Source organism: Camarhynchus parvulus, chromosome 2 (assembly GCF_901933205.1).
Source record: "Camarhynchus parvulus chromosome 2, STF_HiC, whole genome shotgun sequence".
Lineage (NCBI taxonomy): Eukaryota > Metazoa > Chordata > Aves > Passeriformes > Thraupidae > Camarhynchus > Camarhynchus parvulus.
In genome coordinates, this window is record NC_044572.1 from 149575481 (window position 1) to 149603142 (window position 27662).

At 45.9% G+C, this 27662-nt stretch overlaps 1 protein-coding gene across 6 annotated transcripts in view; it reads left to right on the plus strand.

The window, feature by feature from the left end:
* Positions 1-27662, plus strand: part of ADGRB1 (adhesion G protein-coupled receptor B1) — a 287552-nt gene that overhangs the window by 235842 nt on the left and 24048 nt on the right. For 4 of the 6 annotated variants that reach the window (XM_030943232.1, XM_030943234.1, XM_030943233.1 and 1 more), the window contains 6 exons: positions 44-113; positions 7042-7108; positions 10728-10813; positions 16612-16710; positions 24604-24775; positions 25904-25999. In XM_030943232.1, the coding sequence (XP_030799092.1) occupies positions 44-113; positions 7042-7108; positions 10728-10813; positions 16612-16710; positions 24604-24775; positions 25904-25999 (590 nt within the window). The remainder of the gene's footprint in view (positions 1-43; positions 114-7041; positions 7109-10727; positions 10814-16611; positions 16711-24603; positions 24776-25903; positions 26000-27662) is intronic. The other 2 variants (XM_030943235.1, XM_030943236.1) reach the window with 1 other exon arrangement.

A 27662-nucleotide genomic window follows, 5' to 3' on the forward strand; every position in this document is an offset into this window, starting at 1 on the left:
CATGTGATGAAATGACCAATTTCCTCCTGTTTCATTTCCATAGGGCTCCCTGCCTTGGTGGTTGCCATTTCCGTGGGATTTACTAAAGCCAAGGGATACGGCACCGTGAACTAGTGAGTAAAGGATTCCTTTTTTCCCCTTGTTTTATCCTCCATCCTTTTTGTCAAAACCCAGTCACTTCAGAAGGCAGGCTGGGAGCTAAATTTCCATGTGCAGGACAATTCCTGCATCCCTGCCTCCTCAATCCATCATCTGACCAAGCTGGGTTGTCTGTTCCTTTAAAAATAAGTTCATAGGGACTAATTAGTTTTAACTGTTGTATTTGTGACATCACTTTGATCTGAATACCTTTTGCACTTAGAGCTTTTTAATGTATTTTTTAAGGGGATGAATGTGGAATATTTAAAGTTTAGGATGTTTAAAAATTATAACCAGTGGTTTTTTTAATCTGTTTTTGTGCTTGATTGTTTTCATATTTTCAAAATCGCTCAGCTCAGTTTTAGGCAGCAGAATGAGCCTGACTTGTGCAAACCAAGGTTTTGACAGCAGCCTGTGTTTGCCTCTTTTCCAAATTCCACAGATTTTGTCTTTAGGAAGCTCCTAATGGGGGAAGGAAAACAGAAAAGAAATAATGGAAGAAGTAAAAAATGCATCACTCAGAGCTGAGCATTGGTACAACTTTAAATGAAAAAGGAAAAAAGATAAAATATTTTTCCCTCTGTTATGAAAAAACCTTAGAAATTTCATGCGTAGTGACAGTTCAAGGATAATATTTTATGTAGCAATTAGTCAGGCTCTTCCCTACTGCATCCCATCATTTTCCAGAGCCTTCCTGGGCAGGGTTTGCAGCCCACATGGGCAGTGTTTGGGACTGGAACTGTTGATGTGGCCGGCAGCAGATGCAGCTCTGCTCGTCCCACTGAGGAAATATCATGTGGAACCTCCTGCTCTCCCTCAATTCCCACCACATCCTGCACACCCACGGCCAAATGGTCCAGGGTTTGCATTTTAATTGCAGGGGAGAATTAAAGCAGCACAGCAGCGTTTTCTGTTTGCTTTGCAACCTGAATTCTTGTATGGCAGAGGGCTCAGGATTGTGGATTTCTCGAGTGCAAATCCACAGACAGAATTCCTGAAGTCTGTGCTGGCATTGGGATGCATTGGCTGTCCCACCTTCGGTGTGTCCTGGTGGAGAGGGACCCAGTGGTTGTTGTCTGGCTCAGGAGAGGACAAAACACAGCCTGGTTTGCAGAAACATCACCAAGATCCCAAATTAATTCCCTTTGGATTTTCCGTGGGTCAGCCTTCTGGCACTTTGCTCCAGGCACATCCATGAGAATAATTCATAGTGAACAAGCCTCAGGGAGATGGGAGGGAGGTCCTGGATATTTCTGCTTCTCTTTTTTTTTGTTTTTTTTTTGTTGATGGGCTGGTGGGAATTAGTGCAACAAGCTTTGTGGCTCTGTCAAAAATGTTAAAGAGTTTTTTGGCCAACGTTGACCACACAGAAGTGCCTGGGCAGGGAAGGGAGGAACGTTCAGGAAAGCTCTCCCTGTTTTCTGCCCTGGACCACTGTGCCAGCATCTCCCACCCCACAGACTGCAGCCAGGAGGGTGTCAGCATGTGACAAAACCTGCTGGGCTCCTGCTTTGCTCTCCAGCTGGCACAGGGTGAGGTGGCCAAGAGGCTGGGCTGTCTCTCCAGCATTCCCAGGGGTTGCCTGGTCACTCCAGCTCTCCTCCTTTGGCTTCCAATGCTCTGGCTCCTTTCAGCCCTGGAAGCTCCGTCACTCCTTGCATCCAAGGGCTGGATATCCAGCCAGGGGATGGAAGGGGAATCTCATGCTCCCAGCTCTGCTGTCAGCATGTTTGTCACCAGAATTGTGGTGGTGGGGCCTTCACACCCCAGCAAGTCCAGTTTGATGAGTTTGGTTTGAGTGATCCTTGTGAGTCCTTCTCTGGGATATTCCATGGTTCTCTGGTCCCTCCTTTTGCATCCTTTCCACATTTCCCAATATGGGGTGAAGCTGGTGAGTCCCACCAAAGTCATGAAAAGAAGAACAGTTCCTCTCAAGCTCAGAAGATCCCATCAAACACCCCCAACACTGCCGTCTTGTTGTAATTCCACACTTTGATACCTTCCAGTACCTAAAAGACACACAAGAGGCTGGAGAGGGACTTTTTCCAAGGGCTTGTAGTGACAGGACAAGGGAAAATGGCTTTGAGCTGAAGAAGGATAGATTTAGATGGGATATTGGGAAGAAATTCTTCCCTGTGGGAGTGGTGAGACCCTGGCACAGGTTGCTCAGAGAAGCTGTGGCTGCCCCATCCCTGGAAGTGTCCAAGGCCAGGTTGGATGGAGCTTGGAGCAACCTGGGATAGTGGAAGTTGTCTCTGCCCATGTCAGGAGGATTGGACAAGATGATTTTTGAGGTCTCTTCCAACACAAACCATTCCATGGTCCTCTGAATTCCTGCTGGAATTGGCTTTCCCAAGAGCCAGAGTTAAACAGAGCTCGCTTGCACTGAGTGGTGGCTTCACGAGCCCTGATGCTGAATAAAATGAAGCATCTCAGTAATGAGAGATTTACATTTACACTTTTGTGCATTTTAAAACACAGAACAAATATTGCTGTGGGCCCAGCTGGGCAGGGTGCCCCGACAGACTGGAGTGCATTCGCACTTAGCCCTCTTTTCCTGCTCAAAAAGGCTTAAAAGCTCCGTTGCACTGCTGTGTGGGGAGGCCCTTGGTTTTAGCTCTCCTCCAGAGCAAGCTCAGCACTGCACAGCAGCAATCTCAGAGCTGAACTCCAAAACTTGAGGTTTAGCTTGGATATTGGGAAGAAATCCTTCCCTGTGAGGGTGAGGAGGCCCTGGCACAGGATACCCAGAGAAGTTGTGGCTGCTCCATCCCTGGAAGTGTCCAAGGCCAGGCTGGAGCACCCTGGGACCGTGGAAGGTGTCCCTGCACATGGCAGGGGGTTGGAACGAGATGATCTTGTCCTTTCAGCCCAGTTTTGTCTCCACTGGGCACTCACGGGCCATTTCAGTGGGCACTGCAGATTTTCAAGGCCCAGTATTTCCAGCTTGCAGAAGGAAGGAAAAGCTTTAATCACAGCACATTCCTTCCTGGGAAGGAGGGAAGAAGAGCTGACAAGATAAACCACAAGGGACTTTTAAAAACCATATAGAGCCTTTTAAAGCATCTGCAGCCCTCCAGTTTTTGATCCCAAGAGCAGTGCATGAGCTCCCTTGGTGGAAGTGGACGCTAAGTCAAAGCAGGGCTCTGATATTTAGGTGAGCATAGAATTTAACACTCAACAGCAGTTTTTTTCTCATCCCACTCACAGTGATAAAAAAACCCCTTGACATCCAACTACAGGACATGGTCATGAGGGCATTTTGGGGACAGCTACAAGCGTTGAAGGCCTTGCAGAATTAATCTTGGTGTTAAAGACTCTCAGGGCAAAGCTGGTGGAAGGGACAGGGTGTGAAATATGTGATGTGTCTTGAGGCTGGATCTGCCAGCCCAGCTGGATCTTCAAGATGTGCCAAAGGTGGCCCAACCACACTGGAACAAACTCCATCAGGAGTCCTCAGCAGGATTTCACCCAGTTTGGTCCTGGTTATTTTATTGTATATGGGATGAAGCTTTTCTCTAACGATGAAAACACGGCTGAGCTCCAGGACAGGGTCTGTCCCACCAAGAATTGTCCCATCAAAAGCTTGGCTGTGTCTCCAAGCTCTAATGCAGAGAGATCAGAGCCTGTGGTAAGTTTAGGGAGCCTGCAGTATGTTTAACATTTACCTTTTAGCTGGCCAGACTGCACTAAGTCATGAGTTGAGGAGGGAGAGAGAGGTTCAGATTAAAAATTGAATATGTGCTGCAGGATTTGGATTTGCTGTTGTTCTGTGAGTGGTGATTCCCATCAGCCCTTCACTCAGCCTTTATTACTCAGGACGCTCCAACAAGGGGATTTTTCTTTTCTCTTGTCTGAACTGCATTTGAAAGGACATTTTGCTGTTGTTTTGAGCATTCTGGGGCAGGGTAGAGGCTGCACTTCCAGTCTCAAACGAAGTCTGAGGGGTACCAGAGGTCTAAAGGACCTGCCACTGATCACCTCCTTAGATTAGGCTGAGTGCCTGAATAATAACTCTGCTTTTAGCTGGTGCTCCAGGGACTGCTCTGGACCTCTAAAGCTTCACAAACAACCTCCTAAAGCTTGAAGTGAATAATTGAGGTTGTGCCACTGGTGCTGGGAGCTCACATCCTTCCACACCAGAGAGCTCATCAGAAGTTTTCTGAGAGCACAGCCTGCACACAGCAAATTTCTCAGGGTCCTGGAGTGTCACTGCATCAGGGCTTTTGTGACCCACAGGTATCTCAGCAGCTCCTGGGTTAAGCTCTGGATAAGCACTGGTGGGCCAGCCCTGATTCACGACTGTAATCTGAGTTTTACAAAATGCTCTGTTGGTGCTGGCTCATTTTACACAGGACTGAGGTGAGAGCTGTGCCTGGCAGGGCTGGACAGTGTGACAAAGGGCTCAGTGGAAGCCAGCCCCTTCCCAGGACCAGGACAAAAGCCACCACCTCCCATCTGCGCCGTGGCAGAGTCACAAAAAGATCAGATGGTTTGCAAAAAAAAGGGTTTTTTTGTGCTGAACACAAGAGCTGCTGTCAGTCAAGGAAACACTGCTTAGGAATTGTTAAACCATTCACTTCCTCCCTTCCAGTGATAATTTTATTTTAAAAATCACTGAAGAGATCCCTTGGAAAGCACAAGGGAAGCTCTTAGCAAAATGCAAATATTTCTGTGCCTCATAGGCACGAGGCTGAAAGCATCTCCACTAGGCTGGGGTTTGCTGACAGTTCTGTCTCTCAGATATCCCCTCACCCTTTCCTTTCCCTTGCTGGCAGCCAGCACCTCTGACAGCCTCAGGAATGCTCTGGAGAAGTGCTGTGGCAGGGAGGTCAGGCAGTCAGGAGGGATCAGGGCTGGTGCTTGGTGATGTGTGAGCTCACCTTGACAATTCCTGGTGCTCCTGGGGGAGCAGGGGCTGCCAGGGACCCTGCAGGAATGAGAACCCTCTGTGCACCAAGTCCTCATCACTAATTGCAGTGCAGGGCTGTCAGATTTCTTCATCTGAGCCACCAGTTGGAAGAGACACTGAGAAAAAAAATCTCAAAAATCAGGATAGAGCTTTGGATGAAAAGGTTTGGACAAGGACTGGGATTTGGGAGCCCTCCTCTTGCATTTTGGGAGACCTCCAGTCATTACAGAGCTCCAGAGCTTCATTTTTACTCCCTCCCTCCTCAGCTGATTATTCATTTTATTATTACAGTTGCTCAGACAGCTTGTGACAGAGCAACTTGCTATCAGGAAGGAATCAGAATTGATTAAATTAGCACATTACAGGTTTAATTTAGACATAAACAAGATTCAGACCTTGGAGAAAACCAGAATATCCTACTTTTAATTCTCAGTTTGAAATACTTCCATTTTTTGGGCTGCCTTTTCAAAAATGTTCCTTGTTTTGGGGTGAAAAAAAATTAACATTTTTTTTGCAACTGAGATTTAATTAAAAAGAAATATGAGGCTGATCAACAAGGCTGAAATGTTTCCAGGAAGACTTTTTTTTTTTCCCCCCCCCGGGAGCATCAGTTTGCTCCTGATACAGGATGAAAGCATCTTGCTGAGGGCAGGGCAAGTGAATTACTGCAGGGTGAGCTGAGTTAAGAGCTTGGAGAAAGTTCCCTCCCCATTGTGGTTTCCTGCTCTTCTCCTGTGCTGAGTGCACGCTCATTTCCTGCTGAAACAGGATTACTCCATCCCACATTTTCTCCAGGGTTCTGCCCTGTTAAAGCATGCAAACTTTCCCAGGGGCTGCTGACACACTCTAAATTCCCATCCTCTCCTGTCCTGGAGCACTTAATTTGTGTGTCCATGCCCTGAATTGCTGGATTCCCTGAAAAAAAAAAAAAAAGGAAAAAGGGAATTTCAGCTCCAGTGCTGCTGTGGATGTTCATGGCTGTCACAGAGCCTGAGGGGGTTTTTTTGTCCAAGCACCTGCTCAAGCAGGGTCACCTGGAGGTGACCCAGGGCTGTGCCCAGGTAGCTTTTGAATGTCTCCAAGGATGGAGATTTCACAAGTGAAACGAGGAAAAGCATTTCCTTCCTGATTTTACAGTCAAACATGAAAAACAGAAACTCAGAGAATGGTTTGGGTTGGAAGGGACCTTCAAGATCATCCCATTTCAGCCCTGTTCCATGGGTAGGGGCATCTTCCACTATCCCAGGTCACTCCAAGCCCCATCCAACCTGGCCTTGGACACTTCTAGGTCCTCAACCAAGAGGTCTCAAATGAAAGCTCCCTCGGTTTGGGAAGGCACCAGGCAGTTCTGGAGCCCAAATTCCACATCTGCTCAGTGCAGAAGGGAGATGTCCTTCTCAGGTTATGTGGTGTGAGGGAGAAGGAATGAGCTGGTTTCCAGAAGAGGCACCACATACCTCACATTCAGCTTATTCCATAAGAAATTCTGCTCAGGGAATGCTGTGAATTCCCACTTTGCTGCTGTGTTGTTGAATTTCCCCATGGAGGCAATCTCAAAGGGAGGGAAGAAATGTCCTGCACCCCTGGAAGACACAGGGATCAGCAAATGAGCAGAGGAAAATTTCCACTCTTTCCACTCTTTCTCCCCTGTAAGTAGGACAAGAGCAGCATCATCTTGCCAGCCAAATGCTGCAGCTGCTTCCAGGACCTGGTCTGAAACAGAGCACTCTCCTTAATTTTGCATGAATTCCCCTGCCAAATGTCATCCTGCGGGCAGGTCCCCAGGCAGAGGAGCCTTTATGCAAGTTCAGGAGAGATGGAAAGCAAAATTTTTTTGATTTAAAGTCTGAGAATTTTTTATTTTTTTTTATATTTTGCCGTGGGGTGTCACCTCCCAGGCTGAACTCTGGCAGGCAGAGGGAAGAAGCCAACATGTGCCTCTTGGGGACATTTGCCACTGGGTCACTTTCTCTTCTCTCTTCATTTTCCAGCTGCTGGCTGTCATTAGAGGGAGGACTCCTCTATGCCTTCGTGGGACCGGCGGCTGCTGTCGTTTTGGTATTTAAGCTTGTCTGAAAGATTTCTTTTTTTCTCCTCTACATCTTATAGCAGTTTCCTTGTTCTTTCAACCCACGAATGCCCCTCTTTATTTCCACTTGTGTTTCGAAGAGCTTCCTCCTTCAGGAATAATGAGCAAAGCCAACAATTTGGGATGGGGTTGATTCTGAAGTGTAATGTGTCTCAGATCTCAGCCTTCCCCCTCTGTCCTCACTGGAGCCCTCTAACATCTGATTAATACTTTGCCTTGGTTTTACTTTGTCTGGATGGAAGTGCAGGTTGATGGTGGAAAACTCTGACGTTGTCTCCTCCAGAAAATGCTGTTCCTGGTGGTTTTTACACCAGGCTGTGCCCTCACAGCCAGCTTTTATTCCTGGTCCATCCCAAGCCAGTGCATGTGTGCAGATTTCCTTGTTTGAAATTGAAGTTAAAAATCTTCAAATCAATGCTGTGGGGATCCCTTCCGACCCTAAAAATGACGTTTTCTTTGAATTCAAAGAGATGGCAGGGTTAAAATGGGCATTTCTAAACTCCAGCTCCTGCATGGGGAGTCCATTCTTCTGTCCAGCACAGCCCCAACACCAACATTGCCCAGTTATAATTTGAATTTAAGGTGTCACTCGAGGTGACATTCCTTCCCCGCTACTCAGGCCTCACTGCCCATGAGAAACCTCAGGGCTGAAAGAATCTGAGAACTGCTGCACCTCCAGGAAATCCCTCCTGCAGCAATTCCTGATGGGTTTAAAGCCACGTTTGAGCCCCCACATCTTTCTGCAGTTTCTCTCCAGCCCATGTTTTATCCAGTGGAGGAGCTTTATGCCCTCTGAGGCTCTGGAGAGCCCCACAGGAATGGAGTTGTTGACACTCCCGATTCCTTTTTCAGTTCAGGCTTTTGTTCCATGCAGTGCCTGGGGGGCGGAATGCCCCGCAGCAGCAGCAGGAGCTTACAGGAGAATAACTCCACAAAAGCTCGGGCTGCCTCTGTTCTCAGCGCTGTCACTGCACATCAAACCACCTCGGTGCCACCGTTTCATCAGGGTGACAAAGAGGAAAGCCAGCAGTGGCCCCTCCTCTGCAGGAAATCAAAACTGGTATGAGCTGAGGTCTTTCATGTGGGGTTGTGACACAGTGATTCGGAGGGAGGAAGCTTTGGTAGTGCCCAGAGTCACTCTGCTGCCTCAAACGACCTTGCTTTTGTTTTGCCAACAACAAGGGAGGTGTTCTTTCCCGTTTTCCTCTTTTAAAGTGTGAGGAAAACACAGGAGCCTGCTTCCATTTGGCGGCTCAGATTTGCCTCACCATCAAGCAGAGGAAATGAGATGTCCTCACAGAGGGGTCAGCACATGCAAATGGTGGTTCCTGCAGCTGATGTTTGGTGGTGAATCATCTCTGGTGGTGTCTGGCCCTGATCAGCACCAAGAGAGAGGCCACACGGCTCCATTTAGACTCTCTGACTCATTCCTGGCCAAAGTGACAAATTAATATTGCCCTGGTAGAGCCACCAAAGAGCTTGAGGAAGAAGAAGGAGAAGCATGGAAAGCCTTTTTATAAATGGGAACCTGCAAACAGATGAGCTCAAAGAGTTGATAAAGCTCTGAAGGTGGCTGGCCTGCAGCTTCAGCAATGCTCATAACTCACAGTCAGGCCACTGACACTGAACAGCTGCAGCTTTGAAGGATAAAGGTTTGACCTTTATTCTTAAAAATCCTGATCTGCCTTAAACACAGAGCTGTTGGAAGCAGTTTTGCTCACCCAGCTGATGTGGAGCAGCCTGGTGGGTTGTGTGCAGGCTGAAGGGGGAGGCTCATGGAATGAAGTCAGGACAGGGTCAGCAGTGGTCAGGTCGTGGTTATCTCCAGGAATTTCAGACTTGAGGCTTTGCTTCTGGAAGGTGTCTCAAAGATAAAAAAGTAAAGCTACTCTGCATGTTATTGGAAGAATATCCATGTTGTATCCCTGATGCAGGAAAGAAGTGGAGCCAGGATCAGAGCAGGGTGTTGATTGTGGTGATCAATGTACTGGATTGATTGATTGACTGATTGATTGATTGACTGATTAAAACCATTGCAGAACTGTTTGTTGTCTCCCTGGCTCCTTAGGAGTGAGGATGTGCACTTTGGCCAGCCCTAGGATAGATTCAGCCACACTTCAACCCCACCTTTCCTCCTGCCTGGCGGCTCCTCAAGGAAAAACCTTTTTGGATCCTCCACAGTGAAGGATCAGTGATTTCAAAGTGCTCCCTCTCTTTCAGGCTCATAACCAGGCTTTGATTTCCTGCTGATCCTTGGCTGTGTCACTGTCCCTGACTTGCCAGTGTTGTTTCTCTGAATCAATACCATGGTGAACTCTAGAAAAGGTCTCAGCTGTCCACTGACCGAGCAGCTGATGCACACAAAAATAACTGCAATTTCTGAGATTTTCTGTGAATTCCTAGCTGTGGGCTCCACATCAGTGAGCTGGTGAAACCAGCAGAAAGATTGATCATTGTTTTGAGGGTGATTTAGGCAATTAGGCAGAGGCTTGGTCCCTTCCTCTGGGTCAGGTGACTCTTTGGATCCCTTAAAATCACAAACATGTGAAGCCACATGAATTTATCTCTGAATTTGGCCTTAAAACATTTCCCTGCAAGCTCCACATGCAAAACAGCATTGACCACACGTTTCTGCCACCAGCAGCTGTTCCACTGACAGCAAAGCCAGGAGAATGTCTCATTTTTCCACCATCATGACCTCCTCCATGCAGGGGTGGGGCTGGTGTGTCACTAACGTGTTGCTGAGGTTCGGATGGGGTTTGTACAGCAGATGCAGCTGGCAGCAGTGGATGCAGCTGGAAAGGCACAGGGAGGAGTTTGGGGTCACTCTGCAGGATCTCAGCTCTGTCCAGCCTGTGTTCCACTGTGGATTTTTGTTTCTGATGGACACAGACATCCCTGCTCTCACCCTGAGGAAAATGGGCTGCGTGGAATTGTATCACCCACTGGTTTTTTTGGGAATTCTCTGTGCTGTGCCATCTGCAGTATCTCCCAAGACACTCCACCAGAGCAGATGATGTTTCTCCTTGCTCCAGCGCCCCTCCACCTCTTATTTTGAGAGCAGCAGTGGTGTTTCACCAGGAAAGATCTGTGACACGTTGTCTGCATTCTCTTAATGCTGCTTCTAACTCCAGAAGGTGCTTTGGGAAGCAGCCAATGTCAACCCACTGCTCTTCTCTGTACTGGCCATTCTCTGTTTGGATTAGCCCAAAAAATTTTTGTTGTGCCTGGAGTTTGCCTTGCTGGACCTCAGGCAGTGTTGGGGTTCAAGCAGCCCTGCAGCAAATCTGAGAAATTCCCAATCTCTGCTGCTTCATGGAGACCTGGTTGAGGGTTGGACTTGATGATCTTGGGGGCCTTTTCCAATTTTAATGATTCTCCAGCCTCCTTGATCTGCTGCCAGCTGCATTCTGCTGTCCTGAACTCACTGATGCACGGCCAGGGGAGGTGGGACAGTGGGGGACAGGGGACATGAGGGGTGGTGGCCTGCAGAGGTGTGACCTGGCTTTGGGAGAAGCCCTTCTGTGTTACCGAGCTTGACCTGACCCGCTTGAGAACAAAACTTGTGTGTTGTTTCTCTTTTGACAGGTGAACATGGTTATTGGCATTCTGGTTTTTAACAAACTTGTATCCAAAGATGGAATAACAGATAAGAAACTGAAGGAACGGGCAGGGTATGCCTTATCAATACATCTAAGTAAAGAGTGAAAATAAAAACCAAAAATACCCAAGGCTGTGATCAATAACCAGGAAAGGGGCGAAAAAAGAGATTGGGATGCAAACAAAAAAAGCAAAACCAGATTTAAGCAAAATGAAAGAAAAAAACACCCTTGATATAATGTCTTTGCACTGTCATTCAGTGCAGCAGGACACAAAAATCCAAGAAGCAGCCCTGTGTTGCTGTGGAGGAAGGATGAAAGTTCATCTCTTTGTTAAAATGGCTTCAGCCAAGGCTGGTACATCCTCCCAGAAGCGAGGGAGAGCAAAGTGGCTCTTGCCACTGACTCCTGGAGGCAGCAGAGAGAGACTCAGCACTGCTGGGTGGGCCCATGGCACGAGCTGGGGGACAGAGGGGTCGTGTCTGAGAGCTGGCAGGCGTCTCAGGAATGGAAGGGAATGGGTTCTGGAGGTCTGGCAGAGGGCAGAGCAGCAGATGGATGCAGTAGGAGAGGTGAGTTAAGAACCTCTGCTGCCTCCTGAGGTTCTTTATCTTCTCCACAGCCTCCATTCCTGAATCCAGAGGATTTGTGCTAGCTGGTTTCCTTTGGAGTATAAATCCAAGAGTTGACTCCACATTTCTCCCCACCCTGGTGTCTCCCAGGGCTTTGCCCAGGGCAGCAGGTCCCAGGCAGGGCTCTCTCTTGGGTTACTCCCAAACTTTTGGCAGTGGTTATTTTGCCGCTGCCAGCACCCCCAGCAGGATGAGAGCCCCTCTCCTCTCCGTTTCCAGGAACAAACCTGCAGTCTGCTCTGATTTTATCCCTGAGCTCTCTCTTGGGTTACTCCCAAACTTTTGGCAGTGGCTATTATGCCACTGCCAGCACCCCCAACAGGATGAGAGCCCCTCTCCTCTCCATTTCCAGGAACAAACCTGCAGTCTGCTCTGGTTTTATCCCTGAGCAAGGGACAGAAATGGCAGGCTGACACTCTGAGTCTCCTCAGATGCCCAGGTCAGATGTGTGTTCCTTTCCCCTGCCTTTTTGGCTTCTTGCTACAGTCAAAGAAGTTCTGCTAGAAAAGTCAGGGATCTCTGCTCCCAGTTGTCCACTGCAGAAATTTGACTTATCGCTGTGGGTGACAGCTGTGTTCTGGAAGGAAGAAGTTGTTCACAAAGGAATGAGGAGAGCAAAAGCTGTCCTGGTTCCTCTGCATGGAGTCAGCGTTTGAAACCTTTGGAGGCTGGTGGAGAAAGCACAGGATGCATGGATATATCCTGTCTGTCCAAGTGGAGGGACAAATAGGCTTCACTGAGTCTCAGAGGGCAGGGGTGGATGATATGGATGAGGTTCAATATTCCTGACACTGCTCTATTGAGTAGTTGGGGTGAAAGTGGTTTTTGAGTGGTTTTTAATCGAGTGGTGGAGGCAAAACCCAGGGTAGAAGCAAATTCTTACCCAGCACCTCAAATCCTGTGTTCAGTTTTGGGGCCCTCACTCCAGGAAAGACCTCGGGGGGCTGGAAAGTGTCCAGGGCAGGGAACAGAGCTGAGGAAGAGTCTGGAGCACCAGGAGCAGCTGAGGCAGCTGGGGAGGCTCAGTTTGGAGAAAAGGAGGCTCAGGTGAAACCTCATCACTCTCTACAGCTCCCTGAAATAAGGAGTGGTGTGGTGAGGTGTTGGCCACAATCCATTCCCAGGTAACAAGTGACAGGATAAGGGGAAATGGCCTCAAGCTGCACCAGGGAAGGTCCAGGTTGGATATTTGGAAAAAATTCATCCCTGAAAGGATGATCAGGCTTTGGAACTGGCTGCCTGGGGAAGTGGTGGAGTCACCATCCCTGGAAGTGCTCCAGAAACAAGTGGACCTGGAACTGTGTGTTAGAGTTTAGTGGCCATGGAGGGGTTTGGTCAAAGGTTGGACTTGATCTTGGAGGTCTTTTCCAACCTTAATGATTTTGGAAAAAACGCAGGGACCTGTTTAGGCTCATGGTTTATCAGCAATGTTGACATGGCCAAGCCTCAGGGTCCCTGGGTGCAGCAAAGTGGAATTTTGGTGCCTGAGCAGTGCCATGGCCATAAAACAAGAGGAGATTTGGGTGCTCAGAGATACCAGCTGCTGCTGGGTTGAAAAGTAAGTGAAGAAGTGACCTTGGTGCATTGCTTGGAGCAGCTGCTAACAAGCAAGCACTTCATTCTGGATGATGCCTTCTTGACAAAGAGAGAACTCAAAAAAAAAAAACAACCACCCAGGCTGCAAGGCAGGGTCTGGAGCAGGGTAATTGCACTTGAAAGTCAGCACTGCAATAAGTGGTTTATTGGATTAGCAAAGCAGTGAGTAGCTGCCTCTCAGTCCCTCCCTCTCTAATCCAAACTGCACAGAGTGACCTTATTTAATACACAGCAGCTGGTTATTGATCACACTCAGAGTTGGGCTTTAAAAACAAAACCTGTGAGGCAACAAAACAAACCAAAAAAAAAAAACCAAACAAAAAAGTCATTTTTTTCTGATGTTCTTTGGTTTTTTTCTTTCTTTTCTCTTTTTTCTCCCCTTCTTTCGTGTCCGTGTGTGTGTGTGCAGCACTTTTAAGCCTTATCTGTGCTCAATGGTTTTGTTCTCCCTTCCCAAGTGCCCCTGCTGAGAGTGTGGGAGCACTTTTGAGAGCCCTGGTGCCCCTTTCCCTTTAGTTCTCTGCTTCTGGCCTGGGCTTGGGAACCGTGTTGGAAGGTAGATCTGAAGAAAATCAGAATTGAGTAATGGCCTTGGAGATGTTTGGACCTGAGGAGATGGTCTAAAGAAACGTTGTGTTTCCTTTAGCAGAGGCAAGAAGTATGGTTCAGTGTTGCAAAAACAAATTTTTAAAAGGGTGGGGAAAAAAAAAATTCCCCCAAAATAGGAAGAAAGAAAGAGCTGTTGGATGTTAAGAGGAGCCCAGCACACACTCCACAGATTGGTTGTCACAAATTCACCAGCATCATCAGTTCTCATGAAATAACACCTGAGACACAAGAATTCTGCCCTGTACTTAGCAGTGGAAATAGCTGTGGTTATTGTTGTCACATCTGTCAGAAAATGCAGATTTTCTAGTGGCAGTGATTTTATAGGTGGATCACAAAACCAGGCTGTAGAGAAGGGGGTGTGAATACCTGGAGAGATGGAGAAAAGCCAAAACCTGTCTGGAAATGGAGAAAACCATCCCAGAAAACAGTCTCTGTTGGTGGCCAACTCCACCACCAGTGTTTGAGGTCTCTTGAAGGGATTACTACCAAAAAATTAATGTTTTAATGTCAGGAGCCTTTAAAATGAATTTCAAATGTATTCAGCCAGCATTTATTCCACATTTGTGTGCTCACACAGGCAGAGAGGAGGATTGAGACCATCAGGGATGTTCACCAGGGCTAATTTTAGCTGAGTTTAATCTCTCTGGGCTTCCTCTGCCGCTCCTGAGGAGAGACAGGAGCTTTGTCCCCCCTTGGAGGACCTCTTCTTTTATCTCTGTTGATCACAGAAACCACCCAAGAGGAGTTTGCCCCAAAACCTTATGTGAAATAGTCTCTGTGCAGGTGTCCTGATGGGGTGGAACAGAGCTGGGTTGTCAGAGCACAGAGGGGAGAGGGTGATTAGGAAGGTGATAACTCCACTGAGACAGGAAGGATTGGGATTGCCCTTCCTCTGGGAATGGTTCCTGTTGGAAGCAGTGCTCCTGCTCTTCGGGCTGTGGATGGTGGAAAGCACTGCTCAATAGAAAGGTAGCAAAGTCCAGGCTCCAGTGAACCCACCAGATGAGCCCATGAGCTGTTTGTGGATGTTTAGGAAGGAGAAAAAGGTAAATTAAATGAAGGCATTATTCACTGTGGTTATTTAATTAGCTTCCCTTTCATATGCACAGGCGCCAATCTAAACCTGCTGCGGAAATTCAATATATTAACAACCTCATGCTCCCAACCAGAAGGAATTAGGAGATAAAAGTACCCACATCAGTCCCCACTGCTTGCAACTTTCTGCATAAACACACCCAACAGCAGCTACAGTTGTGTGTTTACAGTGGTCTTCTGGCCAGTTCTCTGTGATTCAATGTCATTCATGTTTTTTCTGGTACAGTTTCCCATCAAATTCCTCAAGTCAATCTACTTTTTTTCTTTTTGCTGCCTATCTCTGCCTCTCTCTGTCTCTCTGCTTATCTGTTCTTTGTGGCTTATAGATTTGGGGATAAGCTGTTGTATTTTTTTTATTTTTTAAGGGTCGTGCACCTAATGCCTCTCCGGACCCACTTTATCTTTGGTTCAGCCATTGTCCTCACAGGATTTACACCATCCTTCCTGGAAGATATTTACCTGTGGACACAGCAGCTAATTTCCTCTGTGTCTGAAAGCTTCTGTGGGATGCCTTAGTCATTATTCTGGATGGGAATGATGATTTATGTCACTGTAATTAATGAAAAGACCAATCAATAGCCACTTGAAAGGGGGCCACCGGGCCCACTGCTGCTGCTGTGTTGGTGCTCATCAGGATGTCTTTTTGCAGTGAGACTGAACAGAGAGCCACCAAAGCTAAGAAATGCTCTGTGGAGTCCCCTGATCTCCCTCCCAGGCAGAGCAGGGCTGTAAAACCCCTCCTGGTTGGGGCAAACCTCCCTCAGCAGCATCCCCAGCACACACCCAGGGATGACAGACCCTGTGCTGTCCTCTGGCAGTGATTTCATGTCTTCTCTGATGCCAGGCTCAGCAGGAAGGTCTGGGGGATGTTTTGCAGGCTCCTTCCCGTTTTCCAAGCCAGATCTGCCGTGGGTGTGGATCTGTGCAGACCAGGGAGAGCACACAAACAGTAAATTCTGGGAAGTAACAGGGCCAGTGCCAAGCTAATGTGGCTTCTGGGCTCCCGAAGAGGAGCTGAATGGGGGGTGGTTCCCACACATCAGCTGCTAAAAATCCCAAGGATGTGCTTCAGCAGATCCCCTCATACCAGCAGCCCTCAGTGGGCTGTTTCTGTGGTTGGTCCCATCCAGAAAAAAAAAAAAGTGGGAGCCGCAGGTGGGAATAATTCTCAGAGTTCATCCCAAAGATGGTTTTGGCTCCAGAGCAGGATGTGAGAGAGGGGATGTCTCAGAAGCAGTCAGCCAGTTGGGTTCCTTTCAGGGCAGGTTAGGGGGTAAGGAAACACCCAAGCTCAGGATTAACTTCAGGACATAAAAGAGTCCCATCCTGCATCAGGGAGGGAACCAAAAAACCAGAAAATGGCCTCTGACCAAAAACCAAAGAGTGGCCTCTGTCCTGGTCTCACCAGCTCCCAGTCAGAGAAAATAAGTGACTTATCCTTTTCATTGCTTTAGGACAGCAGATAAGCAGGCACAGCCCCCACAGCCCTACTTCTTGCCTTCTACTGCACAACCCTGCCACCTTTTTTGTTTTGGAGCAAAAAGGCCAGGAGGGAAAAGAGCAATTTGTCAAAAACACCCCAAAAAAATCAAAACAAAAAGAAGGAGATGGAGACTGGGAGAGCAGTACTGGTTTCTCTTCCCTGGGTGCCAGAGAGACACCCTGAATCTGGCAAGACTTTGACCAACACAGTTCCACCCTCTCCAGCAGCACCAACAAATCTGAGTTGTCCATTTCCCCCCGTTCCCCGCATCTGGAGTGGTACAGATGAGAGAGTTTTAATTCCTGCCTGTCTTTCATTTCTCTTCCCAAACTGGGTATGGTTGGTTGGCTTCCTTCTCTCCTTCCTTTCTTTTTGGCTTCTCTTTCCCTTTCCTTTCGACGTTTGTGTTCATGAGCGAAGTGTTTTGTTTTGTTTCAGTCTTTTGGTTTTAATTGCAGTCAGATGGCAGTGCCCCTTTACGGCATGACGCTCAAATGTTCCAAGTGTGGAGTAGTTTCTTCTGCTGAAGTTTCGGCCACAGCCACCAGTAACGCCATGTTAGTTCCTCTAATTTCAACTTCTTTTCTTTCTTTCTTTCTTTCCACTTTCTTTTTTTTTTCCTTGTTTTTTTTTTCCTTTTCATTTTGATTTTTGCTTTTCAGTTCCTTTTTTTATTTCCCTCTTCCATTTCCCTGCACTCACCAGCCTGTGTTTGTTTTCTGTCCCCATGTCCCTGCCCACCTCCCTGACATCCCCCAGCTCTCCCCAGCCTCATTCTGTGGGCCATGAGTAGGGCAGGGCTCCTGCAACACCCCTGGAGCTGATGGGCTGGATCCTGAAAAGCGCTTTTTTGACATGCCTAGATTTAAGATTTAAGCATGTGACCAGCCCATGGAAGACAAAGGGACTCTGTATTTGTTGCAAGTTGTGTTTAATTTGTTTAATGCTCCGTTCTTGGAGTTCCGGAGTTAAAGCTGTGATTCCCAGTAATTCTGGTGGTAGACAGGGACTCCAAAATCCAGCTTTGTCAACCACTTGAGCACCTGCTTGAGTGTTTTCCTCCAGAGGCTGCAGAGCACTGAGTGTGGTTTAAGTGAGCTGGCGAATCACTTCTAAGTGGGTTTTTTCTCCTCTTGTGAAATGCTGAAGTTAAGTTTAATACCTTGTAGGCCTGCAGGTCTGATTTGATAAGTGTTGACTGCCTCTTTTGAACCCCTGAAAACACTTGGAATTAATTCTCAAAATCTTAAAGTGTTTCATAGCTCTGAGTTACAAAAGTCAAATGCTGTTAAATCTCTTCTTAGATGATGCTGGAGTTAGCTTAAAAAAAAGAAAAGAAAAAAATAATTCCAGAGCTTTGTTCTGCTGGAGAAATTGCTATTTATGTGGTTGGCTTTTTTCACAAAGGTTAAGGTTGGAGGAAGAGTCATGAGGGAAGGTTTGTCTTTCTTCCTTGCCTTTTGGAAATGTTGTTACCTGTATCACATCCAAGTGATGCTACACTTTGCTTTTGATGTCTAAATTAGTACATGCAAAATGTGAGAGGCAAACAATCTCAGATCATTTGCAGTTTGAAAATTCCTACTTTTAATTAATCTAAACTAAAAGAGGCAGCCGATTGCCAGATCTCAAAATGTACAAAGATAAAGAAAATCAACTCAAGAGCACGTGGAAGGTGTCCCTGCTCGTGGCAGGGGGTTGGAATGAGATGTTCTTTAAGGCCTCTTCTAACCCAAACCGTTTTATGGTTCTGTGGTTTTCTCAGTGAAACGAAGAACTGAACAAAATTTGATTTATTTTTCACTGCTAAGGTTGTTTACTCACCTTTTGCAGCAGTGCCCAGCTGAGATGGTGAGATGGAATCAGTCCAGACATGTGTACCACAAGTCTGGAATGAGCAGCTCGCTGCTTTTTGGATTCCTGTAACTGCAGGGCAATGTTAAGCCAGCAGTAGATTTACTATTAATAAATTAGACTCTTAAATAGGAGAGCCTTTCTGTTCATAGTAAATTAATTTTAAAAGTTGAACAGTCTCAAGTCCCTCTCCAATAGTGTCTGACATTGGTCTGCTATAAATCACAAATTCTGATTCATCTCCAAACCAGAAGAAAAAAGGGATATGAAAGCCAGATCTCCTATTCATCCTGCTTCTCTAATTTAAGTGGATTGACAGAAATTGGAGGGCTCTTGTAAGAGGATTTTTTTCTGTTTTGTTTCCCAGCAGATTGGGTACCTCAGATGACAGTGTTCAGTATCAATTTTGTTATTTGTCCTCAAGTGTCCCATGCTCTTATCCTTGCAAAGGGAACACTGAGGAATACACGAACAAGTTCACTCATTTCCCCTTGTGATCCACTTCATCCTGCAGCTGAACTGTTCCTGGGTTTCCTCCTCCAAATTTCTTGTAAATGAGGTTGCCAAAAAGGCAAAAATTATTATTCTTCATGCCACTGCCACCCTTCTGCTGGGCCCTCTTCTCCCAGACCTTACAGCAGCTTTGCCATTCAATTTGGGAGTCTTTAAATGTGGATTAAATGCCATGAGGATTCCTGGCTCCTCCCTGACCTGGAAGGAGCCATAATTTTTTTAGTGCAGAGCACATCAAGGGTGTTCCTGCCTTGTTCCTGCTGGGGTTGCTTATGCTCACCCCAGCTTCCCTCCCATAGATTCCTGAGGTTTATTTCTGGGATAGCATGGAGTGAGAAATAGGTTCTTTTTACTGTTTTTCTTGTATTTTGGAAATCTTTGTGGTGAGATCTGTGGTTGGAGAAGGGGATGTGTAAAGGAAGGAAAACAGAGGGAACTGATGGGAGAGAAAAGTGACAGAAGTGGAATAATCACATTAATTGTGTGATTTCTTGACCTGGGGAATGAAAAATGGAAATCTTTGGATGCCTGTGACCTGTTAGGGGTTAGCTGGACTTGACAGGTGTGGGTTAAATAAATCCCTCCCTTTAGGCTGTGATGAAGAAGATCTTGGGCTGGTTTTGCCATTGGAAGACCTCTGTTCCCACATTTCCTCCCATTTATTGCTGCTTGTAGGGCACCCTCAGCCAGTGAAATGTTGCCTTGTAATTAATTTGTCTTTGCTACCTGTGAAAATTACTTTATCTGAGATGGAAAATGTGTCTCAGGGCCTTGGCTTTTCTTGGTGGTGGCTGTGAATGAGGGAATCCACTGCAGATAGCAGGGAGTGCTGAGGGAGGGATGTATGGATGTATGGATGTATGTATGGATGGATGGATGGATGGACAGATGGAAGTTGATGTCCCATCCCTGAGTGTGTCCTGGGCCAGGTTGGACAGAGCTCTGAGCAGCCTGTTCTAGTGGAAGGTGTCCCTGCCCATGGCAAGGGGTTGAAACTAAATGATCTTTTAGGTCCCTTCCAACCCAAACCATTCCATGATTTTATGCATCCTTGCCAAGCAGCTCATTGGAAATCTGGACTCTCAAGCTCTGACCAGTGGGAAAGACTGGCCCAAGACTAAAACCCTGGCATGGTGTATTTTTTCCAGGCACCCCACCCAAGAGCCAATGTCAGGGGTTCCTCATGACCCTTATCATCATCATTCCTCTTAAATCCTTAGGAATTCATGTGTCAGATCTCCCATCTAAGGGTTTTGCCCTTTTTCTTGGCTCAATATCCTTTTAGGGAGTCTTGGATGTCAAATTTTCTGCCTGTATTGTAATTCCAGGATTAATGTGAGCCAGTGCTTCCATGCATGGCTGGTCTAGGAAGGAGACTGTTCCTCAGGAGAGTGTTGTCCTCATGGCTCAAGGAATTTGAAATCTTATCCTTACCTGGGGATAATACTTGGATCCTGCAAGTCCTTATTGGGCTCTCAGAGAACACCTTCCTTAATTACAGGATAATAATGAAGCAGTCTGGTCACAGCTGCCTCATCACCTGCCTGTTTCATGTATCATAAAATCATCACAGAATGGTTTGGGTTGGGAGGGACCCTGAAGTTCATCTCATTCCAGACCCCCCCACTATGAACAATTTCCACCAGACCAGGCTGCTTAGGGCAGTTTAGAGGCATTTGGTTTCCTGTTCCCCTAATTTTATTATTTTTATTGCAGCTACTGGGAGTGGAATCATCTTTTAGGGGAGAATAGAAATCACAGCAGGTGTTTCTTTTTTTGCCTGTGCATGGGAAGAGCAAGCAGAGTTTCCCCTCTTTTTTAGTTACAGGTTTCCTATCTTGGTTATATGAACATTGAGTTATAGGGGTTTGCTCTGAAAGTGCCCCTAACATTGGGACAACACTCTTGCTTTCGGGAGAAACAGTTTTTAAGTGTTTAAAAAGTGTTTAAAGCCAGGTTGGATGGAGTTGTGAGCAGCCTGGTCTAGTGGAAAATGTCCCTGCTCATGGCAGTGGGGTGGAGTTAGATGATTTTTAAGATCCCTTCCAGCCCAAACCATGCCATGATTCTGTAATTCTGTGAATACAAGTCAGAGGAGCAGAGAAGCATGAGAGGATAAATAAAGCACATCCCTGTACTGTGATTTTCCTGCAGCAGAGCTGCTGGTGTGTAAGGAGCCATCCACTATTTGTTGAGTCCAGCAACCAATTCCCTTTTAAGAGCTCACCTCCAGGAGCTGCTTTTGAATTATAAAGTGATTTTTTTCCTTCTGCAGCTTCTTTAAGTTGCTGCTGCTCTTTCAGTGTTGAGTAATGAAAATAATTGATCACTTTGCCCTTTCTAATGGCCCTTTACATCTTTATTGGCATGTCCTGTGTGTCCCCCTGCACTTGCCTTTTCTCAGGGTGCAGGACTCTTCATCTTTCTTCATGTAGATCTTTATCTCCAAAGCCATTCTTTTTGCTCTTTCCATTGCTTTCCTCTAAGTGCAATCCATTTATTCTGCTTCTTTTGCAAAGACAAAGACTCTCCATGCCTCCAGCTACAAAAAGGACAAAGCCACAGATATATTTTGTCATTTTGGCCGAATCCTTGCTGCCAGGGCAGGGTCTGGTGTGTGCTTCCTTAAGGCTGAGTGTTTCCCATGGTAGATCCTATGTTCTAGAGCATGTTAGGAATGGCTGAGGGAGCTGGGATGGTTTATCCTGGAGAAAAGGAGGATTGGGAGGACCTTATCAATCCTCGAAGGGAGGTTGGAGCCAGGTTGGGGTTGGTCTCTTCTCCTGTCAAGAGACAGAATGAAAGGAAATGGCCTCAGGTTGGCCCCAGGTTGCACCAGGTTGGATATTGGGGAAAATTTCTTCCCTGAAAGGATAATCAAGCATTGGCACAGGCTGTCCAGGAGATGCTGGAGTCCCCATCCTGGAAGGATTTAAAAGCTGTGTAAATGTGGCACTTAGGGACATGGTTTAGCGCTGGGTTTTGCAGTGCTGGGAAAAGTTTGGACATGGAGGTCTTTTCCAACCTCAGATGGGATGCTGCTGTCACTTGTCCTGAGGGCTATCATAAATGGGATAAATAAGAGGTTCTGCCAACTAATTCCTTTGTCCCAAGCAATAAAAGTAATGGATTTATTGATCATGGCTAATCCGTGAAAAGCCATTAGGTGGTCACAATGTCTTTGTATAACAGTTGATCATTTAATATCACATCTCGTGATAAGCACCCTAATGTGATATTTCTTAAATCCTGTAAATAATTCTGGGATCTTTTAAGGATTCACTGTGCCTTCTGAAAAAAGGGACAGGTGGGAAGGTGGTTGAAGTATGAGTCCTGCTATGAATTCAGCTCACAGCAAGTAGAATTAAGGGCAGTCTCACAGAAAACCCACTTGTCTTCCTGTGAGTTTTCACCTGAAGTTTCAGCCTGTACCAGATTTCTTTAATGGAGCTTTTAATTTGGAGTTTAATATTTCAAAAATCTAAGCACAGCCCTGCAAGTGAAATTAGAGTGAGATCCATTTCCTGTGACCTGTTGCCACCTGCTGCCTGAGAATAAAGATGATGCATTTAAGTAGCAAGCAGAATTTCCATCAATTTTGTAAGGGATGAGTGCTGCTGAGAGGGCACCTGGAAGGTGAATCACAAAGAGAGCAGAACTCTGAGCTGATGTAAGTCAGCACAACTTGGGAAAATCCTGATCTGATCCAGCTGAATATGTGGTCATCAGCTGAGCTGGAAGGGCAGATGTTGTTTTCAACATTTGGTTGGAAGGGCAGAGCAAATTGACTCAAAGAATTCATTCTTAAAGCAGGTTTTGAAACCAGTGGGTTCAAATCTGACCATTTGCTGAAGAGAAACATAATTTACATGTAATTTACCTTCTCAGCAGCATCCCTTGTAACCCCAGATCCACATCTAAGTCTTGGGTCCAGATCCAGATCGTTGTCATTATGAGCCTGCAGTTCTTTTCAGGAATGGAAAACCCACCCAGATTCCATTATCATTATTTGGTTCAGACCTGGCTCAGATCCATTGCCAGGTTGCACATTGGTGGCAGTAACATCCACAGAATGAGTGTACCAGGAGTGTTCTGGAGCTCCAGATAATTCCAGGAAGCAGAGTTGTCCCTTACAGACCTTTCCCAGCAACTTTTATTGAATTTGATGGTTTCCCCTAGCTGCTGGAATTATTTTATCTATTCAGCCATGTTGTGTTGGCTGACACTTTCATGGAAGACACATCTAGAAAGATTCCTTTTCAACCAAATCTTATCTTTCCATTCAGCATTTCTGCCTCTCTGATTTTTTTCTTTCATGCATTTGCTGCCTAGCCAGATTTATGAAGGCACTACCACAAATGAAAGCAAAGAGAGATTTAAGTGTAATGAGGCAGATTTTGGAGAATTGGAATAAGTTATTTCTCTTTAGGAGTTGTTTGGTTGCAGGCTGGTTTTTTTTTTGTGTATTTTTTAATAATACTTTGAAATTATAGTTTGTCTTGGGCATTAAAGAGCAGCATTTGCCATCCAAGATAAAATTACAAGGTATTGGATTATGTCATGGCCTTTACCTTACAAAGAGGTCTCATAATGCTTGTTCTAATTAAAAAGAAAAATAATTCCATTTCCCTGCTCCTTTAGGTCAATTAAATTCCTTAATAATACCATGAAGGAACAGATCCGAGTGTGGACAAGCTGTAGGAATTTTTGCAAACAGGGCCTAATTCTGACTATAAAAATAAACTGTCGCTTTAGTGTGTGGTCATTGCAGAACTGATATTAACAATCCTTCAGAAACCCTTAATGAAGCCAGGGTGTTCTATCCTGATGTCCAAACCTCTATCCAAGCTCCAGTTTGTTCAGGTAAAACTCACTGAGGTCTGTGAGCTAACCAGCAAGAAAACATTAAACCTTTGATCATAGATCAGGAAATGGTGAGCAAGTCCCATGTAAGTACTGCTGAACGTGTTTCATGGTATCTGTCCTGTAATTTCTTGTCTTGCCTGTATTTGTTTGTATTTGGAGGTTTTCTTGTAGCTCCTCTTGTTATTCGAGGCCTTCTCTGGTTTGTTAGGTAAAAACCCACAGAGAAATTCTCCTCATATTCTTGGTGCCAAATAGGTGGGATGAGTGACAGCTTAAAATCTCCCTAGTCAGCTGTTAAAATTGTTTGGGATCTTTTTTTTGGTTGGAGAGATAGATGGCTAAAGAGTCCTTGGGAAAAGAGCTGCTTTCCCATTTGCAGGGCCATCATTCACAGCTAAAGTGGAGTTTCCTGGGGCAGCATCACAGAAAACTTTTGTCCAGTTTTCTGTCTTGTGAATGGAGATGTGGCTTGAATCTCAAGTTAATGTCCACGCAGGAATAAACTTACAAGAATGATCAAACATGGAACAAAAAAGTTGGGTTTTTTTTCCCAAAGCATCATCTGGGGAGATCTCACAAGAAAGCTGAAAATTTTCTGACCACAGGGAAATGAAAGGTTTTAGGTCAGGTCAGGTTTTAGTCCCCAGTGTCATAAGGACCATTATCTGTAGATTAAAAGGAGAAATGCAAAATGTTTCAGTCTGCACATCAGCTCTCTGCCTGTCCGTTTTGAGTCACTCGGAAGCGTGACACGTCCCAGTGTTGGTGTCTTCCATGTGCTGTGGAAGTCCCAGTGTCTGTGACCTGAGTACCTACAGCCATCGTGACAGACCAGTCTCTGCTGCAACTGTTCCCCTCCCCCTTGGCAACCTGCAGTGATTGTATTTTGTCTCCTTCCCTTGGGAAAAGCCGTGGTGGTGGATTAGGGGCAGAGCGGGAAGGGCGTGGAAGGGGGAGGGAGGGATCCGCATCCTTCCTCCCCACCTCCAGTTTTATGCATGACTGCACCGTTGGGAAGTTGTCCCCTCTGTTTGGGTGGCATGAGTGGGCAGAGCCTCCTCCTGCTTCCCTGGGAGAGGGGCTCAGGAAAGGTCTCCCTCATGGAGATGCTGGCTGGAGAAACCCTCTGCATCCCGGTGGGATCAGGAGGCTGAATTCGAACCCCACCTGGGAGTGGGTGAGGTGGAGCTGAGCTGTCTTTCCCTCTCCCTTGACAGGGCATCCCTCTGGAGCTCCTGCGTGGTGCTGCCCCTGCTGGCTCTCACCTGGATGTCTGCAGTCCTGGCCATCACCGACCGGCGCTCGGCGCTTTTCCAGATCCTTTTCGCCGTCTTCGACTCCTTGGAGGGATTTGTCATCGTCATGGTCCACTGCATCCTCAGGCGGGAGGTGAGAGGGAGGAGTCATTATCTGTTACATAATTAACATTATTTCCCATAAAAACCACCTGGAAAAGTGCCCAACCAGCCTGGTCACTTCTCTAACCCTACAAATTTCACTTTGGGGGAGATGGTGACCACAAGAATGACCGTGACATTTTCGGTCAGAGGGAAGGAGGGGTGAATCAGGTGGAGTTTGGTGAGATGGGATAGCATGTCAGGCTTTGCTTGTTTACCAGCAGAATTCTCATTTCCAGAATGTTCACACCCCACCTCCAAAAAATGCCACATTAAAGAAGTGATTTGTGCGATTTCAGGAGAGGCGAGATGCACTGAGATTTGCAGGATGAAATCTGTGCTGGCATTAACACCCTGATATTCCAGCTAGGAAGTGCAGCCAGCAATAATCAGGCAAGGAAATTGAGGAAATTCTCTTCAGCCTCCCTGTGGAGATTTAAAATGGTGAATTATATCAGGGAAGAAAAGAACGAATCTTTTATGTTTCTTTTATTCTTTTCATCCTACGGAGTGGAGAGACTATTAATAACAGAGACAGGAAGGGGCTTTTTTTTCAACATTAATTTTATCTTCTTACAGTTCCTTTAAATTCAGTAAAACAGATTAATTTCTTATGTCAGGCCAATGAAATCAATGGAATTACACCAGTGGCTTGGCTGAGACTCCTTCCACTAATTGCATTATGAATATGAGTCTGCATTTAACTCCCATTGCAGCCACCAGGATTTTTTTTCCAATTATTTCAGTGAGTTTGGGATCAGATTTATATTACAGGATCCTGATCAGACTTTGTAGACACCAATACAATGATTAATGCAGCAGCATCCATTTGAAACATATTGCAAGCTGCAAAATAAAGGACAATTTTATTCCTGACTGTATAAATCAAGCAAATGGAAGTGACCTAGGCAGTGACCCAGGGTTGCTGGAAAAACTCAGAGTTGCTCTTCAGTGTGTGAAATATATAACACATAAACTGTGTGAAAGAAATGCCTGGATGCTGCTAAAGCAGGGTCCATGTCCTTTTGATCTAACAAGGGCTGTTTTTATTTTGGATTTCAGCAGAATTTAAGGTGGTTTGGTCAGTCTGACTCTGACCTTTGCCAATCTGTTCCTGCAGGTCCAGGATGCTGTGAAGTGCCGGGTTGTGGATCGTCAGGAGGAAGGGAATGGAGACTCAGGGGGGTCGTTTCAGAACGGACATGCTCAGCTCATGGTAGGGAAATCTCCCACTTCCCCTTTAGAAGGGGGTTTCTGGAGATTTTTAACTCATAACTGATAATCAAAGGGCTCTGTCCATCCCAGGTCCTGAATTCACCAGTCTTATTTCCTTTAAACTTTTGCTTGAGCAAACACAGCCCTTAAAATGGACTTTTTCACACAAATCTGGGGCGTTGCATTGCAATTTTAAGGTTCTCAAGCTCGCACACCAGGTTTTGCAGACATCTTGGTGAGATCCTTTCTTTCCCAGAAAAATAAAGAACCAAAATACACCTCCCATGTCTTCCAGACCTTTTAATCCCCACCAAGTTGCCTTGTTCTGGCTGGAGCTAGGAAGTTGTAGTTTAATACTGTTTTAATTACAGTCTGTTGGGTTACTACCATAAAAAATGCTGTCTCAGAGGGATTTTTTTCTCTCAAAAGCACACTTTGCTTCACTGGGAATAGTTTAAGCTCTGTAAATTGTGGTCCTGTTGTGTAAGTCCTTTGCAAACAGTAAAGGAATAGGCTGTGGGGCTTCGTCCTGCATCTGCTCCACTGTTATGATGTAGTTGATGCAAGAAACATTTAATTTCTGAGGTTAAGATAAAGATATCAGGAGAATCAGAGGATTTGAGCAACTTCGAAGAGCTCCTGGTTAATATTAGAGCGACAGCACAACCCAGTGATGTTTTTTTGCCAGTCACTCCTGTGCTGAGCAGTTTCTGCCTGGGTACGAGGCCTCATTTCAAACAGCACAATCTTGGAGTCAAGACATCAGAAGAGCTTTAATTCCACCACACCTTGTGGTGTTTGCTAAAAACAGGTGCATCATTTCTCATTTAAATGCAAAGTCTCCTTATTTTCAGACAGGTTCTCGCTCTGCCTAATTGTGGGTAATTAGAGGGCCCCTTGCATGCCTGGTGCTTTGGCTTGTTCAGTAATAGACACCACAATCAAACCCAGTCTCTTCCATAAGTTAACACCCAGAGCTTTCTTATTCTCCCTCTGTAAATCACGTGCCCTCCAATTATTTATATAACCCCCTCCAGATTCTCAGCAACCTGAAAAAAAGGTGGATCCTGTGCTTGTCAGTCTGCTGTCGCCATCCCAAGTTCCAGGGCTTTGCATTTCTGTACAACTCCACATTTCCATTCATTATCAGCCACCTTGGGAAATTCTGTGTCAGCCACGAGTTTTTTAGCAGTGTTGCATTTCCTCCTGCGCTGCTGACGGGTGTGTGGAGGAGCAGGGAGCTTACAATCGCTTTCCTCACATTCCAGCACAAAAAGCTGTGGAATCTGGCTGTAAGTGATGACTCCTCACTGGTATTTTTAGAGGGGTACAATGTTATTTTGTTGTAAAATCACCGAAGGAATCAAAAGCTTTTGCAGGATGACATTTTTGCTGTTACCTTTTCTGTTTATCTCCAAATCTGCCCAGCTAGTGAAAAGGAACTTAGCTGAGTAGAACTGTTTTTTCCCCACAAAATCTTGTTGACTGGTATTAAATATAAACCTGTCTTTCATTTATTTATCAGCAGAACTAGTGCAGGCTCTTGAACTGCTTTTTTTTTCTGGAACTCCTATCATGAAAATGAGATTATATTTTTCTGTGTCATCCCATTTGCCCATTCAAATGTTAGTTCAGTCGTATTTCTCTTCTGTTCTTTTCAGATT